General features: G+C 43.8%; 1 protein-coding gene across 2 annotated transcripts in view; it reads left to right on the top strand.

The window, feature by feature from the left end:
* The window catches only part of znf532 (zinc finger protein 532), a 37,917-nt gene that overhangs the window by 17,750 nt on the left and 7,395 nt on the right, over positions 1 to 12,772 (top strand). For both annotated transcript variants that reach the window (XM_055864231.1, XM_055864239.1), the window contains 7 exons: positions 441 to 1,614; positions 1,838 to 2,245; positions 7,875 to 8,123; positions 8,333 to 8,562; positions 8,704 to 8,867; positions 9,071 to 9,399; positions 10,355 to 10,536. In XM_055864231.1, the coding sequence (XP_055720206.1) occupies positions 466 to 1,614; positions 1,838 to 2,245; positions 7,875 to 8,123; positions 8,333 to 8,562; positions 8,704 to 8,867; positions 9,071 to 9,399; positions 10,355 to 10,536 (2,711 nt within the window). In that variant the 5' untranslated portion in view covers positions 441 to 465. The remainder of the gene's footprint in view (positions 1 to 440; positions 1,615 to 1,837; positions 2,246 to 7,874; positions 8,124 to 8,332; positions 8,563 to 8,703; positions 8,868 to 9,070; positions 9,400 to 10,354; positions 10,537 to 12,772) is intronic.

Below are 12,772 nucleotides of genomic sequence, written 5' to 3'. Positions count from 1 at the left end.
AAATCTGTGGTCAGCTAGCTAGAAGCGTGTCTTCAGTCCCAAAATGTACCGTTATTTTCGAGTCCATTTAAATGTTGAGCTAGGTGATTTAATCATCCAACCTCTAGAGAGTGTCCGAAGTTAGGGGGTGTCCGATGTTGGAGGAAAATTAGCTACATTTAGTTATTCTAACCTGCTACATTAGTTATCCTAACCTGCTATGAAAAAGTCCCTTCCGGTCATAGCTGTATACCACCTAGTCAAAACCATGAATGCTTGTCATGACTTTGTTTAAAATAGGTACATTAGCACTCCAATGGCATTATGGGTGGAATCTGGAGGCTTAATCGTTCTCCTCACCCTTATTTTGTCTGTTGACAATATTATTCAGATTTAATGAGTTTGTGTGTTAATTTGTGTACTAGCTAACTAGTTGTATTTTTTCGTTATATCTCTTTCAGGTTCTTGCATCATCACACCAAAAACATGGGCGATATGAAGACCCCAGACTTTGACGACCTCCTGGCAGCCTTCGACATCCCAGACATGGTGGACCCGAAGACAGCCATAGAGTCAGGCCACGAGGACCCCCACGATGGCCAGCTGAAACACCCCAGCGTCCCCCACGAGGACCCCCATGATGGCCAGCTCAAACACCCAAGCGTCCCCCACGAGGACGAGGCACACACCCCCTCTGGAGCTCCAGACGTGGGCGTCAGCGTCATCGTCAAGAATGTCCACAAAATGGACGCCGGCGGTGAAGAACACACACGACCAGAGGATGTGGTTCAGGCTGAACCAACCACCATGGTGAACCAAAATGGGCTTCATAACGGGTACCTGTCAATGTCACCTAACCATCGGTTCAGTAAGAACAACGGAGCCGAAAAGACTCTGAGAGATGTGGAGGCTCATCATGGATTGGCTATTAGCTCCAACTTCATCTCCCACTCTACTTTTAACCAGTTCAGTCCCATTTCCAGCGCTGAGGAGTTTGACGATGACGATAAGATTGAAGTTGATGACTCTCTGGACAGGGTCAAGCAGAGAGCCCTGCCATTTTTTAGGACAAACCCTCTGACAGAACCACCTGCCAAGAGAGAGGAGCAGCTGACCACAAAAGCCGTACTGGCAGACTCTCATAGCACGGCCAAACCTGCGAACAAGTCCAATGGAGACTGCGACAAATCAAAACTTGATAAAAACAACAACAAGACTTTGGTCACCGTTAGTCTGAACCTTTACGACTCCTCTAAATCAAGGAAACTTGAAGAAGAGAAAGCCAAAGAGACAACGGCCCCTCGCACCCAGGCGGCGTCAGGGAGGGAGGCTGGGGAGCCCTGTGTCCAGGCTGTGTCCACCAGTCTCTCCCAGGCCAAACAAGCCAATTCATCAGACAAACTTTCTTCCTGCATTGCTGCTATAGCAGCTCTCAGTGCTAAGAAAGCCACAGTATCAGACACCACTAACTCTGTAGTCTCTGAGTCCCCCCCTACCACCCAGAGAGACTCATTCACCACCATCCCTGACATCCACACCCAGAGGGAAGCCCCCAAGGAGGCCAAGGAGAGGGAGAACCCCAGGGACCTGGTCCCGGAGAAGCCCCCAGACCAGGAGTCCCCCTCAGCTCTGGAGGTATGGATTGTGTATATGTCAAGTGTGTAAATGTTTTACTGTACTGTTTACTTGTATACGTCAGTACTATGTGTCTGAGACTAACCTCTAGGAAGGCTCAGATGCTCCATTAACTACTACGGTACCATTTATGTTATGCAGTCTGTCGACAACAGATTAGTCCCAGACAAATTTCCGCCCGGGGACAATAAAGTTAATCCTATCCTATTCTATCCTATCCTAGGTGGCCAGGAGGCTGCAGTCCAAACACCCAGAGGGCCCCGACAGCCCAACCACCAGCGAGGACAGCAGTAGAGGCTCTGGTTCCCCCTCCTCTTCCCCCTCCACACCCGTCATTCCAAAGGTCCGGATCAAAACCATTAAGACCTCATCTGGCCAGATCAAACGCACCGTCACCAGAGTGCTGCCGTTGGCCCAGGTAGAGTCAGACCCTGAACGCCTGAAGAGAGGGTCTTCCATCATGGTCTCCTCCTTCCTGTCCTCCCCGAACTCGACGCGGACTTCCTCCCTGCCCACCACCACCCCAGGAGGAGGCCCAGGTGTTGCCATAGAGATCAACAAGCAGATGACCATCAAACCTGTGGCCACTGCTTTCCTCCCTGTGTCGGCAGTCAAGACGGCGGGTTCCCAGGTAACCAACCTTTTTCTTTGTACAGTGCCCTCTGTAAGTATTGGGACAGTGACTATTTTGCTTTGGCTCTGCACTCCAGCAGTTTGGATTTGAAATCAAACAATGACTATGAGGTTAAAATGCAGACTGTCAGATTTAATTTGAGGGTATTTTCATCCATATCGGGTGAGCAGTTTAGAAATTATATCACTTTTTGTACATACAGTAGTCCCCCCCATTTTAGTGGAGCAAAATTATTGGGACAAATTCACTTAAATGTTTATTTAAAGTAGTAAAAAGTGAAGTATAGCACAGTAATGACTACATCAAGCTTGTGACTACGAATTTGTTGGATGTATTTGCTTTTTGTTTTGGTTGTTACATGAACATTTTAGCCCAATAGAAATGAATGGTAAATAATGTACTGTGTCATTTTGGAGTAATTTTTTATTGTAAAACATGAATAGAATATGTTTCTAAACACTTCTACATTAACGAGGATGCTACCATGGTTACAGATAATCCTGAATGAATCGATAAAAATGATGTGTGAGAAGTTACAGACGCACCAATATCATACCCCTCAGCATTACAATAACACGGGAGGTTTGCATTTTTTGGGAGGTGTGACATTTGTGCGTCTGTAACTTTCTCACTCATCGTTGAAAGGGAACTGTAATCTGGACACTGACTGTAGGTCTATGAACTTTCTTTCAGCATCTTGACAAATGCACAGTTAGATACCGTCTGTAGAGGTGCTGTCTTTTATCAGCATCAATAAAAGCTGATAGTATTTCAACCACATTAAATATGCATCCAAGCTGAACTGAAATCTAATCAGAAACATGTTGGGTCGTTTTACACAGCTTTCTATTACCTTACATCCGGTCAAACAGATGTCATTTAGAAATTTTGCACAGAAAATCTTCCCCATATTTGGGGAGAGATGTTGCATTTTCTCCCCAGTCCCCAGAGATGACAGAGAACAAAGCACATACCCCTGAGTGGCCCCTATGTTGATGGATGTGTTGACTACTACTTTAATACAGCGTTAGTGTTTGTCCCAATACTTTTGCTAATATTAAATTGGGGGGGGGACAAAATGGTTCACCCGATATGGATGAAAATGTCTTCAAATTAAATCTAACAGTCTGCACTTTAACCTCATATTTTGTAGTATAGAGCCAAAGAAGAAACAATGCTTCACTGTCCCAATAATTATGGAGGTCACTGTATATGGGAATGTTTGAACTTGGTCTTTTACCAAATAGGGCTATCTTCTGTTTACCACCCCTACCTTGACACAACACAACTGACTGACTCGAACGCATTAAGAAGGAAAGAAATTCCATAAATTAACTTTTAACAAGGCACACCTGTTAATTGAAATGCATTCCAGGTGACTACCTCATGAAGCTGGTTGAGAGAATGCCAAGAGTGTGCAAAGCTGTCATCAAGTCAAAGGGTGGCTACTTTGAAGAATCTCAAATATAAAATATATTTTTATTTGTTTAACACTTTTTTGGTTACAACATGATTCCATGTGTTATTTCATAGTTTTGATGTCTTCACTATTATTCTACTAGTAGTAATAGTAAAATAGTTTTAAAAAAATAAAGAAAACCCATGAATGAGTACTGTAGGTGTGTTCAAATGTTTGACCAGTACTGTATATATATATATACAGTTGGCCAGTCGATTAGGGCATCTACTTTGTGCATGACACAAGTCAATTTTCTAACAATTGTTTACAGGCAGATTATTTCCCTTATAATTCACTGTATCACAATTCCAGTGGGTCAGAAGTTTACATACACTAAGTTGACTGTGCCTTTAAACAGCTTGGAAAATTCCAGAAAATTATGTCATGGCTTTAGAAGCTTCTGATAGCCTAATTAGCATCATTTGAGTCAGTTGGAGGTGTACCTGTGGATGTATTGCAAGGCCTACCTTCAAACCCAGTGCCTCTTTGCTTGACATCATGGGAAAATAAAAATAAATCAGCCAAGACCTCAGAAAAACAATTGTAGACCTCCACAAGTCTGGTTCATCCTTGGGAGCAATTTCCAAACGCCTGAAGGTACCACGTTCATCTGTACAAACAACAGTACGCAAGTATAAACACAATGGGACCACGCAGCCGTCATACCGCTCAGGAAGGAGACGCGTTCTGTCTTCTAGAGATGAACGTACTTTGGTGCGAAAAGTGCAAATCAATCCCAGAACAGCACCAAAGGACCTTGTGAAGATGCTGGAGGAAACAGGTACAAAAGTATCTATATCCACAGGAAAAACGAGTCCTATATCGACATAACCTGAAAGGCCACTCAGCAAGGAAGAAGCCACTGCTCCAAAACTGCCATAAAAAAGCCAGACTACGGTTTGCAACTGCACATGGGGACAACGACAGTTATTTTTGGAGAAATGTCCTCTGGTCTGATGAAACAAAAATAGAACTGTTTGGTCATAATGACCATCGTTATGTTTGGAGGAAAAAGGGGGATGCTTACAAGCCGAAGAACACCATCCCAAACGTGAAGCACGGGGGTGGCAGCATCATTTTGTGTGTGTGTGCTTTGCTGCAGGAGTGACTGGTGCACTTCACAAAATAGATGGCATCATGAGGTAGGAAAATGATGTGGATACATTGAAGCAACATCTCAAGACATCAGTCAGGAAGTTAAAGCTTGGACACAAATGGGTCTTCCAAATGGACAATGACCCTCAAGCATACTTCCAAAGTTGTGGCAAAATGGCTTAAGGGCAACAAAGTCAAGGTATTGGAGTGGCCGTCACAAAGCCCTGACCTCAATCCTATAGAAAATTTGTGGGCAGAACTGAAAAAGCATGTACGAGCAAGGAGGCCTACAAACCTGACTCAGTTACACCAGCTCGGTCAGGAGGAATGGGCCAAAATTCACCCAACTTATTGTGGGAAACTTGTGGAAGGCTACCCAAAACGTTTGACCCAAGTTAAACAATTTAAAGGCAATTCTACCAAATACTAATTGAGTGTATGTAAACTTCTAACCCACTGGAAATGTGATGAAAGAAATAAAAACTGAAATAAATCATTCTCTGATTATCCTTGAGATGTTTCTACAACTTTATTGGAGTCCACCTGTGGTAAATTCCACTGATTTGACATGATTTGGAAAGGCTAACACCTGCCTAATAATAATAATTTGTTCTTAACTTACTTGCCTCGTTAAATAAATAATTTTTGGGGGGCATAAGGCACCTAAAGACTCTTAAATCAAATCAAATTCAAATCAAATGTATTTATATAGCCCTTCTTACATCAGCTGATATCTCAAAGTGCTGTACAGAAACCAAGCCTAAAATCCCAAACAGCAATCAATGCAGGTGTAGAAGCACGGTGGCTAGGAACAACTCCATAGAAAGGCCAAAACCTAGGAAGAAACCTAGAGAGGAACCAGGCTATGAGGGGTGGCCAGTCCTCTTCTGGCTGTGCCAGGTGGAGATTATAACAAAACATGGCCAAGATGTTCAAATGTTCATAAATGACCAGCATGGTCAAATAATAATAATCACAGTAGTTGTCGAGGGTGCAACAGGTCAGCACCTCAGGAATAAATGTCAGTTGGCTTTTCATAGCCGATCATTCTGAGTATCTCTACCGCTCCTGCTGTCTCTAGAGAGTTGAAAACAGCAGGTCTGGGACAGGTAGCACGTCCGGTGAACAGGTCAGGGTTCCATAGCTGCAGGCAGAACAGTTGAAACTGGAGCAGCAGCACGGCCAGGTGGACTGGGGACAGCAAGAAGTCATCATGCCAGGTAGTCCTGAGGCATGGTCCTAGGGCTCAGGTCCTCCGAGAGAGAGAAAGAAAGAAAGAAAGAGAGAATTAGAGAGAGCATACTTAAATTCACACAGGACACCGGATAAGACAGGAGAAGTACTCCAGATATAACAGACTGACCCTAGCCCCCCGACACATAAACTACTGCAGCATAAATACTGGAGGCTGAGACAGGAGGGGTCAGGAGACACTGTGGCCCCATCCGATGATACAGGCCCTGTCTTAGAACATGAGAAACAAGATTCTCTGGTCTGATGAAACCAAGATTGAACTAATTGGCTATATTAGCACAGCTGAAAACTGTTGTTCTAATTAAAGAAGCAATAAAACTGGCCTTCTTTAGACTAGTTGATTTATCTGGAGCATCAGCATTTGTGGGTTGGATTACAGGCTCAAATTGTCAGAAACAAAGAACTTTCTCGTCAGTCTATTCTTGTTCTGAGAAATGAAGGAAATTCCATGCGAGAAATTGCCAAGAAACTGAAGATCTCGTACAACGCTGTGTACTGCTCCCTTCACAGAACAGAGCAAACTGGCTCTAACCAGAATAGAAAGAGGAGTGGGAGGCCCCGGTGCACAACTGAGCAAGAGGACAAGTACATTAGAGTGTCTAGTTTGAGAAACAGACGCCTCACAAGACCACAACTGGCAGCTTCATTAAATAGTACCCGCAAAACACCAGTCTCAAAGTCAACAGTGAAGAGGTGACTCCGGGATGCTGGCCTTCTAGGCAGAGTTGCAAAGAAAAAGCCATATCTCAGACTGGCCAATAAAAGATTAAGATGGGCAAAAGAACACAGACACTGGACATAGGAAGATTGGAAAAAAGTGTTATGGTCAGACAAATCTAAGTTTGAGGTGTTCGGATCACAAAGAATAACATTCGTGAGACGCAGAAAAAATGAAAAGATGCTGGAGAAGTGCTTGACACCATCTGTCAAGCCTGGTGGAGGCCATGTGATGGTCTGCTGGTGCTTTGGTGGTAGTAAAGTGGGAGATTTGAACAGGGTAAAAAGGGATCTTTAAGAAGGAAGGCTATCACTCCATTTTGCAACGCCATGCCATACCCTGTGGACGGCGCTTAAGTGGAGCCAATTTCCTCCTACAACAGGACAATGACCCAAAGCACAGCTCCAAACTATGCAAGAACTATTTAGGGAAGAAGCAGTCAGCTGGTATTCTGTCTATAATGGAGTGGCCAGCACAGTCACCGGATCTCAACCCTATTGAGCTGTTGTGGGAGCAGCTTGACCGTATTGTACATAAGAAGTGCCCATCAAGCCAATCCAACTTGTGGAAGTTGCTTCAGGAAGCATGGGGTGAAATCTTTTCAGATTACCTCAACAAATTGACAACTAGAATGCCAAAGGTCTGCAAGGCTGTAATTGCTACAAATGGAGGATTCTTTGACGAAAGCAAAGTTTGAAGGACACAATTATTATTTCAATTAAAAGTCATTATTTATAACCTTGTCAACATTTTGACTATATTTCCTATTCATTTTGCAACTAATTTCATGTATGTTTTCATGGAAAACAAGGACATTTCTAAGTGACCCCAAACTTTTCAACAGTAGTGTACGTCAATTACCTCTTACCCCTGCACATCCACTCGGTACTGGTACTCCCTGTACATAGCCATGTTATTTTGATGTTATTGTTATTCGTTATTCACTGTGTGTTTATTCCTGGTGTGGCTTTCAATTTTTGTATAAATGTTTTTCCCTTAACTCTGCATTGTTGGAAAATCACCCATAAGTATGCATTTCACTGTTAGTCTACATATGACATATACAATTGTATTTCCCATCCTCTCCTCCCCCTACTCAGGTCATTAACCTAAAGCTGGCCAACAACACCATGGTCAAAGCCACAGTGATCCCCGCTGCGTCGGTACAGAGTGCCAGCAGCGCCATCCTCAAAGCTGCCAACGCCATCCATCAACAACAACAGCAGACCGTCATGGTGCCTGTATCCAGCCTGGCAAACGCCAAACTCACCGTGCCGAAGACTGTCCACCTCACCAACCTCAACCTACTCCCCCTGACCAAGACCACCTCTGTTTCTGAGCTCCACCAGGTTTGGTTTATTAAGATACCTCATTTTGTACATCAGAACTAATCTTCTATGCTAACACGCTATAGACAACAACATATAACGTCATACAGTAATAATGAAATAAACATGAGGAATCATTCCAATAAATAAATAACTCAATAGATTAATAACAACAATAAATCCCGAACATTTCATTCAGTAACTTCTTGAATGTCTGTTTGTTTCACCAGGTGCTGTCCAGCTCCAAGCCCCAGGGGCAGCAGCCGGTGAAGCAAGCCCTGCTGGCTGCCCAGGCCCAGAAGAAGGGTGTCTCTAGAGTCCAGGTGTTAGCCAGCTCCCAGAGTTCTGTAGTGGAGGCCTTCAATAAGGTTCTGAGCAGCATTAACCCCGTCCCAGTCTACGTTCCCAACCTCAGCCCCCCCTCGGCCGCCTGTATCTCCCTACCCTCCCGCGGCTATAGGTAAAATGCTAGCTAGCTATATAGCATTTTAATTGTTTCTTCCCCCAAAAAATTATACAGTGTCCTTGGGCTTCTTGAAATGCAGTGTATATAATATACATGTTTGAATTAATGTATATTCATTTATATTATTATTTACAGGTGCCTGGAGTGCGGTGACTCGTTTGCCCTGGAGAGAAGCCTGAGCCAGCATTACGACCGTCGCAGCGTCCGCATCGAGGTCACCTGCAACCACTGTGTCAAGAACCTGGTCTTCTACAACAAGTGCAGTCTGCTCTCTCACGCCCGGGGACACAAGGACAAAGGTGACTTTTCTTCATACATGAAATGCCTAAAGCATTCACTGCCATTGATACTCTGCAATGCTTCTAAATTGAGACTAATAAAATCTCCTCTTGTCCTTTCCTCTTTTCTTCTCTCCTCTCATCTCCTCTTGTCTTCTCTCCTCTCCTTTTGTCTCCTCTCCTCTCGTCTTCTTACCTCGTCTCTTCTTCTCTTCTCCTCAAAGGGGTGGTTATGCAGTGTTCCCACCTCATCCTCAAGCCCATCCCTACAGACCAGATGATCATTACATCACCTCCGCTATCCTCCGCCACCACCGCTGGGTCTACCTACAGCTCCACCGGGCACTACCTAGGGAAGGGTGCTGGTCCTCAGGCCCAGGCAGCGGTGATCTGTGCCCCCTCCAACGCCCCTCCGGTTGCTGCCATGCCCCTGGATGAGGATGTGTCCCGGCTCTGCAGAACCAGTCTGAAGTGTTTAGAGTGCAGCGAGATGTTCCTGGATGAGAACTCTCTAGCAATGCACTATCAGCAGGCTCCAGAGTCCAGCGGACAGGTGTGTATGTGTGGTTACTGTGTGTATGTGTGGTTACTGTGTGTATGTGTGGTTACTGTGTGTATGTGTGGTTACTGTGTGTATGTGTGGTTACTGTGTGTATGTGTGGTTACTGTGTGTATGTGTGGTTACTGTGTGTATGTGTGGTTACTGTGTGTATGTGTGGTTACTGTGTGTATGTGTGGTTACTGTGTGTATGTGTGGTTACTGTGTGTATGTGTGGTTACTGTGTGTATGTGTGGTTACTGTGTGTATGTGTGGTTACTGTGTGTATGTGTGGTTACTGTGTGTATGTGTGGTTACTGTGTGTATGTGTGGTTACTGTGTGTATGTGTGGTTACTGTGTGTATGTGTGTATGTCTATAAGCCGGTGTTGTGTGAGTGTTTTCTTACTCTTTTAAAACTTCCCTTGTCTATTTTGTATTTCTGTGAGTCACACCCACTGTGTCACCACTTCTAATCAACACTCCCTTTTACACTCCAAACCTCTTGTACTTTTCGTTTTGATTTAATATATAATAATTGAACAAATATATATATATATTAAAGCTGGAATCCTTTATGGTAAATTAACCACATCCATCTGTGATATTACAACGACAAAGAAGTTACTGCAAACAAAGAATGCTGTTTCCCCCCCCTTTCTGACATCATTGCACGCCTCGACAGAAGAGCTTAATATGTCCTGCCTTGTTTTCACCATGCTGCACGACGCTCAACAACAATAACAATGGTGGTGGGGCGGCCAGTGGTGCCATTTCCCTGTACTGCAAATGCCATCTTTAATGGCATTGTGCTTTTCATCATATGATCCCTTTATAGCCCCAGCTAATGATGTAAACTGTCAAATGTTTTGTTAATTTAACTCCATATTGCACCAACTCTCAAAGATTGCATTCCTCCTAGAGCATTATAATACCGTTTTGTGTATTTTTGTCTCTGTTTACGTCTGTAGAAAACCTGCACTATCTGCCAAATGCTACTACCTAACGTGTGCAGCTTTGCGTCGCACCAACGGATCCACCAGCACAAGTCTCCCTACATCTGCCCTGAGTGTGGGGCTATCTGCCGCTCAATCCACTTCCAGTCCCATGTGACCAGGAACTGTCTGCACTACACCCGCAGGGTGGGCTACCGGTCAGTCTGACATTACTTCCTGCCTGAACAGGAAACACTTCTGTTTCCTCTTCTTCTCTAGAGATTTTCTTTAGAAGCAGTCAGATGACTTTTGTTTAAAAGGTCCACGCAGGTAGACGTAGCAATATGACGTCATACAGAAGGGCGACTTTCTTCCTACAGAAATCAACAGCAACCAATATCGGCTCTTCCCAATGTGGAGGGTGCACACTTGGAAGAGGCAATACTGTAGTTGTTTAATAATGTCACCTTTAAGTCCCCACACTGAAAATGATTTATTTCACATATCAAGGTGCCACTTGCTAATCACAGTAATTACAATGTCAGTTGATTTGTAACTTGCATTGAGTATCAAAATCATCCAAAGTGTTGAGTTTAAAGGTCCTATATATTTTTGTTTTATATATATACAGTGAGCACCATACTTCTTTTGTTATTTTGGTTCTGTACTCTAGCACTTTGAGTTTACAATGAGGGTGAAGAGCAGACTGTCAGCTATAATTTGAGGGTATTTTCATACATATCGGATGAACCATTTAGAAATGACTGCACCTTTTGTACATGGTCCCCCCCCCCCCCCCCCCCCCATTTTAAGGTACTACAAGTATTTGTTGAATTGGCTTCACAGATGTGTCGTTAGGCAGGTGTATTCATTTGTGTCATTAGTGAATGCAGGAGAGCTGTTGATGAATAGTATTGATTCTAGACTTTGCTATTGCCTTTGGAGGTTGTTGTTGGGGTGTGACAACATGAGAAAGACAGCAGTGTTGATGCAAATGAAGCTGGCCGTCATAAGGCTCAGAAATGAAAATCAATCAATCAGGAACATTGCAAAAACCCTGGGCATGCCCAAGTCAACAGTTTGGTTCATCATTAACAAGAAAAAAACAACCGGTGAACTCAATTATGTCAAAAGACCCGGTAGACTGAGGAAGACCACTGTAGTGGATGTGTCACGAACGTCGTCTAGGTGGAAATGACCGGACCAAGGTGCAGCGTGGTGAGCATACATTTTCCTCTATTTATGTAAATGTCGCCAACAAAACAAGAAACAAAGAAAGGACCGTGAAGCTTACTAGGGCTATAGTGCCACTAACAAAGATAACTACCCACAAAATACAAAGGAAAAAAGGCTGCCTAAGTATGATTCCCAATCAGAGACAACGATAGACAGCTGTCTCTGATTGAGAACCATACCCGGCCAAAACATAGAAACAGAAAACATAGAAATAAAGAAACTAGAATGCCCACCCTAGTCACACCCTGGCCTAACCAACATAGAGAATAAAAGCCTCTCTATGGCTAGGGCGTGACAGGATGACCGGAGAATACTCTCTATGGTGAAGAAAACCCCCCTGACAACAGCCCAACAGATCAAAAACACTCTACTGGATGCAGGTGTAGATGTGACAAAGTCTACCATACGTAGAAGACTACACCAGCAGGACTACAGAGGGTACGCTACAATATGCGAACCACTGATAAGCCTGAATAACAGAAAGGTGAGATTACAGTTTGCTAAAAAGCACCTAAAATAGCCCCAAGAAAAAAAGTATTGTGGACAGATGAGACAAAGATTAACATGTATGTACCAGAGTGATGGAAATAGGAAAGTGTGGAGAAAAACAAGACATCCCCATGATCCGAAGCATACCACCTCATCCATGAAACATGGTGGAGGGGGTGTTATGGCTTGGGCCTGTATGGCTGCCAGTGGAACAGGCTCACTTGTCTTCATCGATGATGTGACTGCAGACTGAAGTAGAACAATGAATTCTGAAGTCTACAGAAATATTTTATCTGCTTAGATAAAACTAAATGCCTCCAAACTCATTGGACGGCACTTCATCATGCAACAAGACAATGGCCCTAAACATACTGCTAGAGCAACGAAGGGGTTTTTGATGGCCAAAAAGTGGGAAATCCTTGACTGGCCGGGGTCAATCACCAGATCTGAATCCAATTGAACATGCATTTTACATGCTGAAGAGGTGACTGAAGGCAATACTGACTGAAGCCAACTGAAGATGGCTGGAGTACAGGCCTGGCAGAGCATCACCAGGGAAGATACCCAGCGTCTGGTGATGTCGATGCATCGCAGACTTCAAGCAGTCATTGCATGCAAAGGATATGCGACCAAATATTAACAATGATTACTTTATTCTACATTATGTTAAACTGTCCAATGTTTTTTGATGCCCGAAAATGGGGGGGACTATGTTCAAAAGCTTCTATA

The sequence above is a fragment of the Salvelinus fontinalis genome, chromosome 2, assembly GCF_029448725.1.
Source record: "Salvelinus fontinalis isolate EN_2023a chromosome 2, ASM2944872v1, whole genome shotgun sequence".
Classification (NCBI taxonomy): domain Eukaryota; kingdom Metazoa; phylum Chordata; class Actinopteri; order Salmoniformes; family Salmonidae; genus Salvelinus; species Salvelinus fontinalis.
This window is presented reverse-complemented; position numbering and strand designations above follow the sequence as displayed.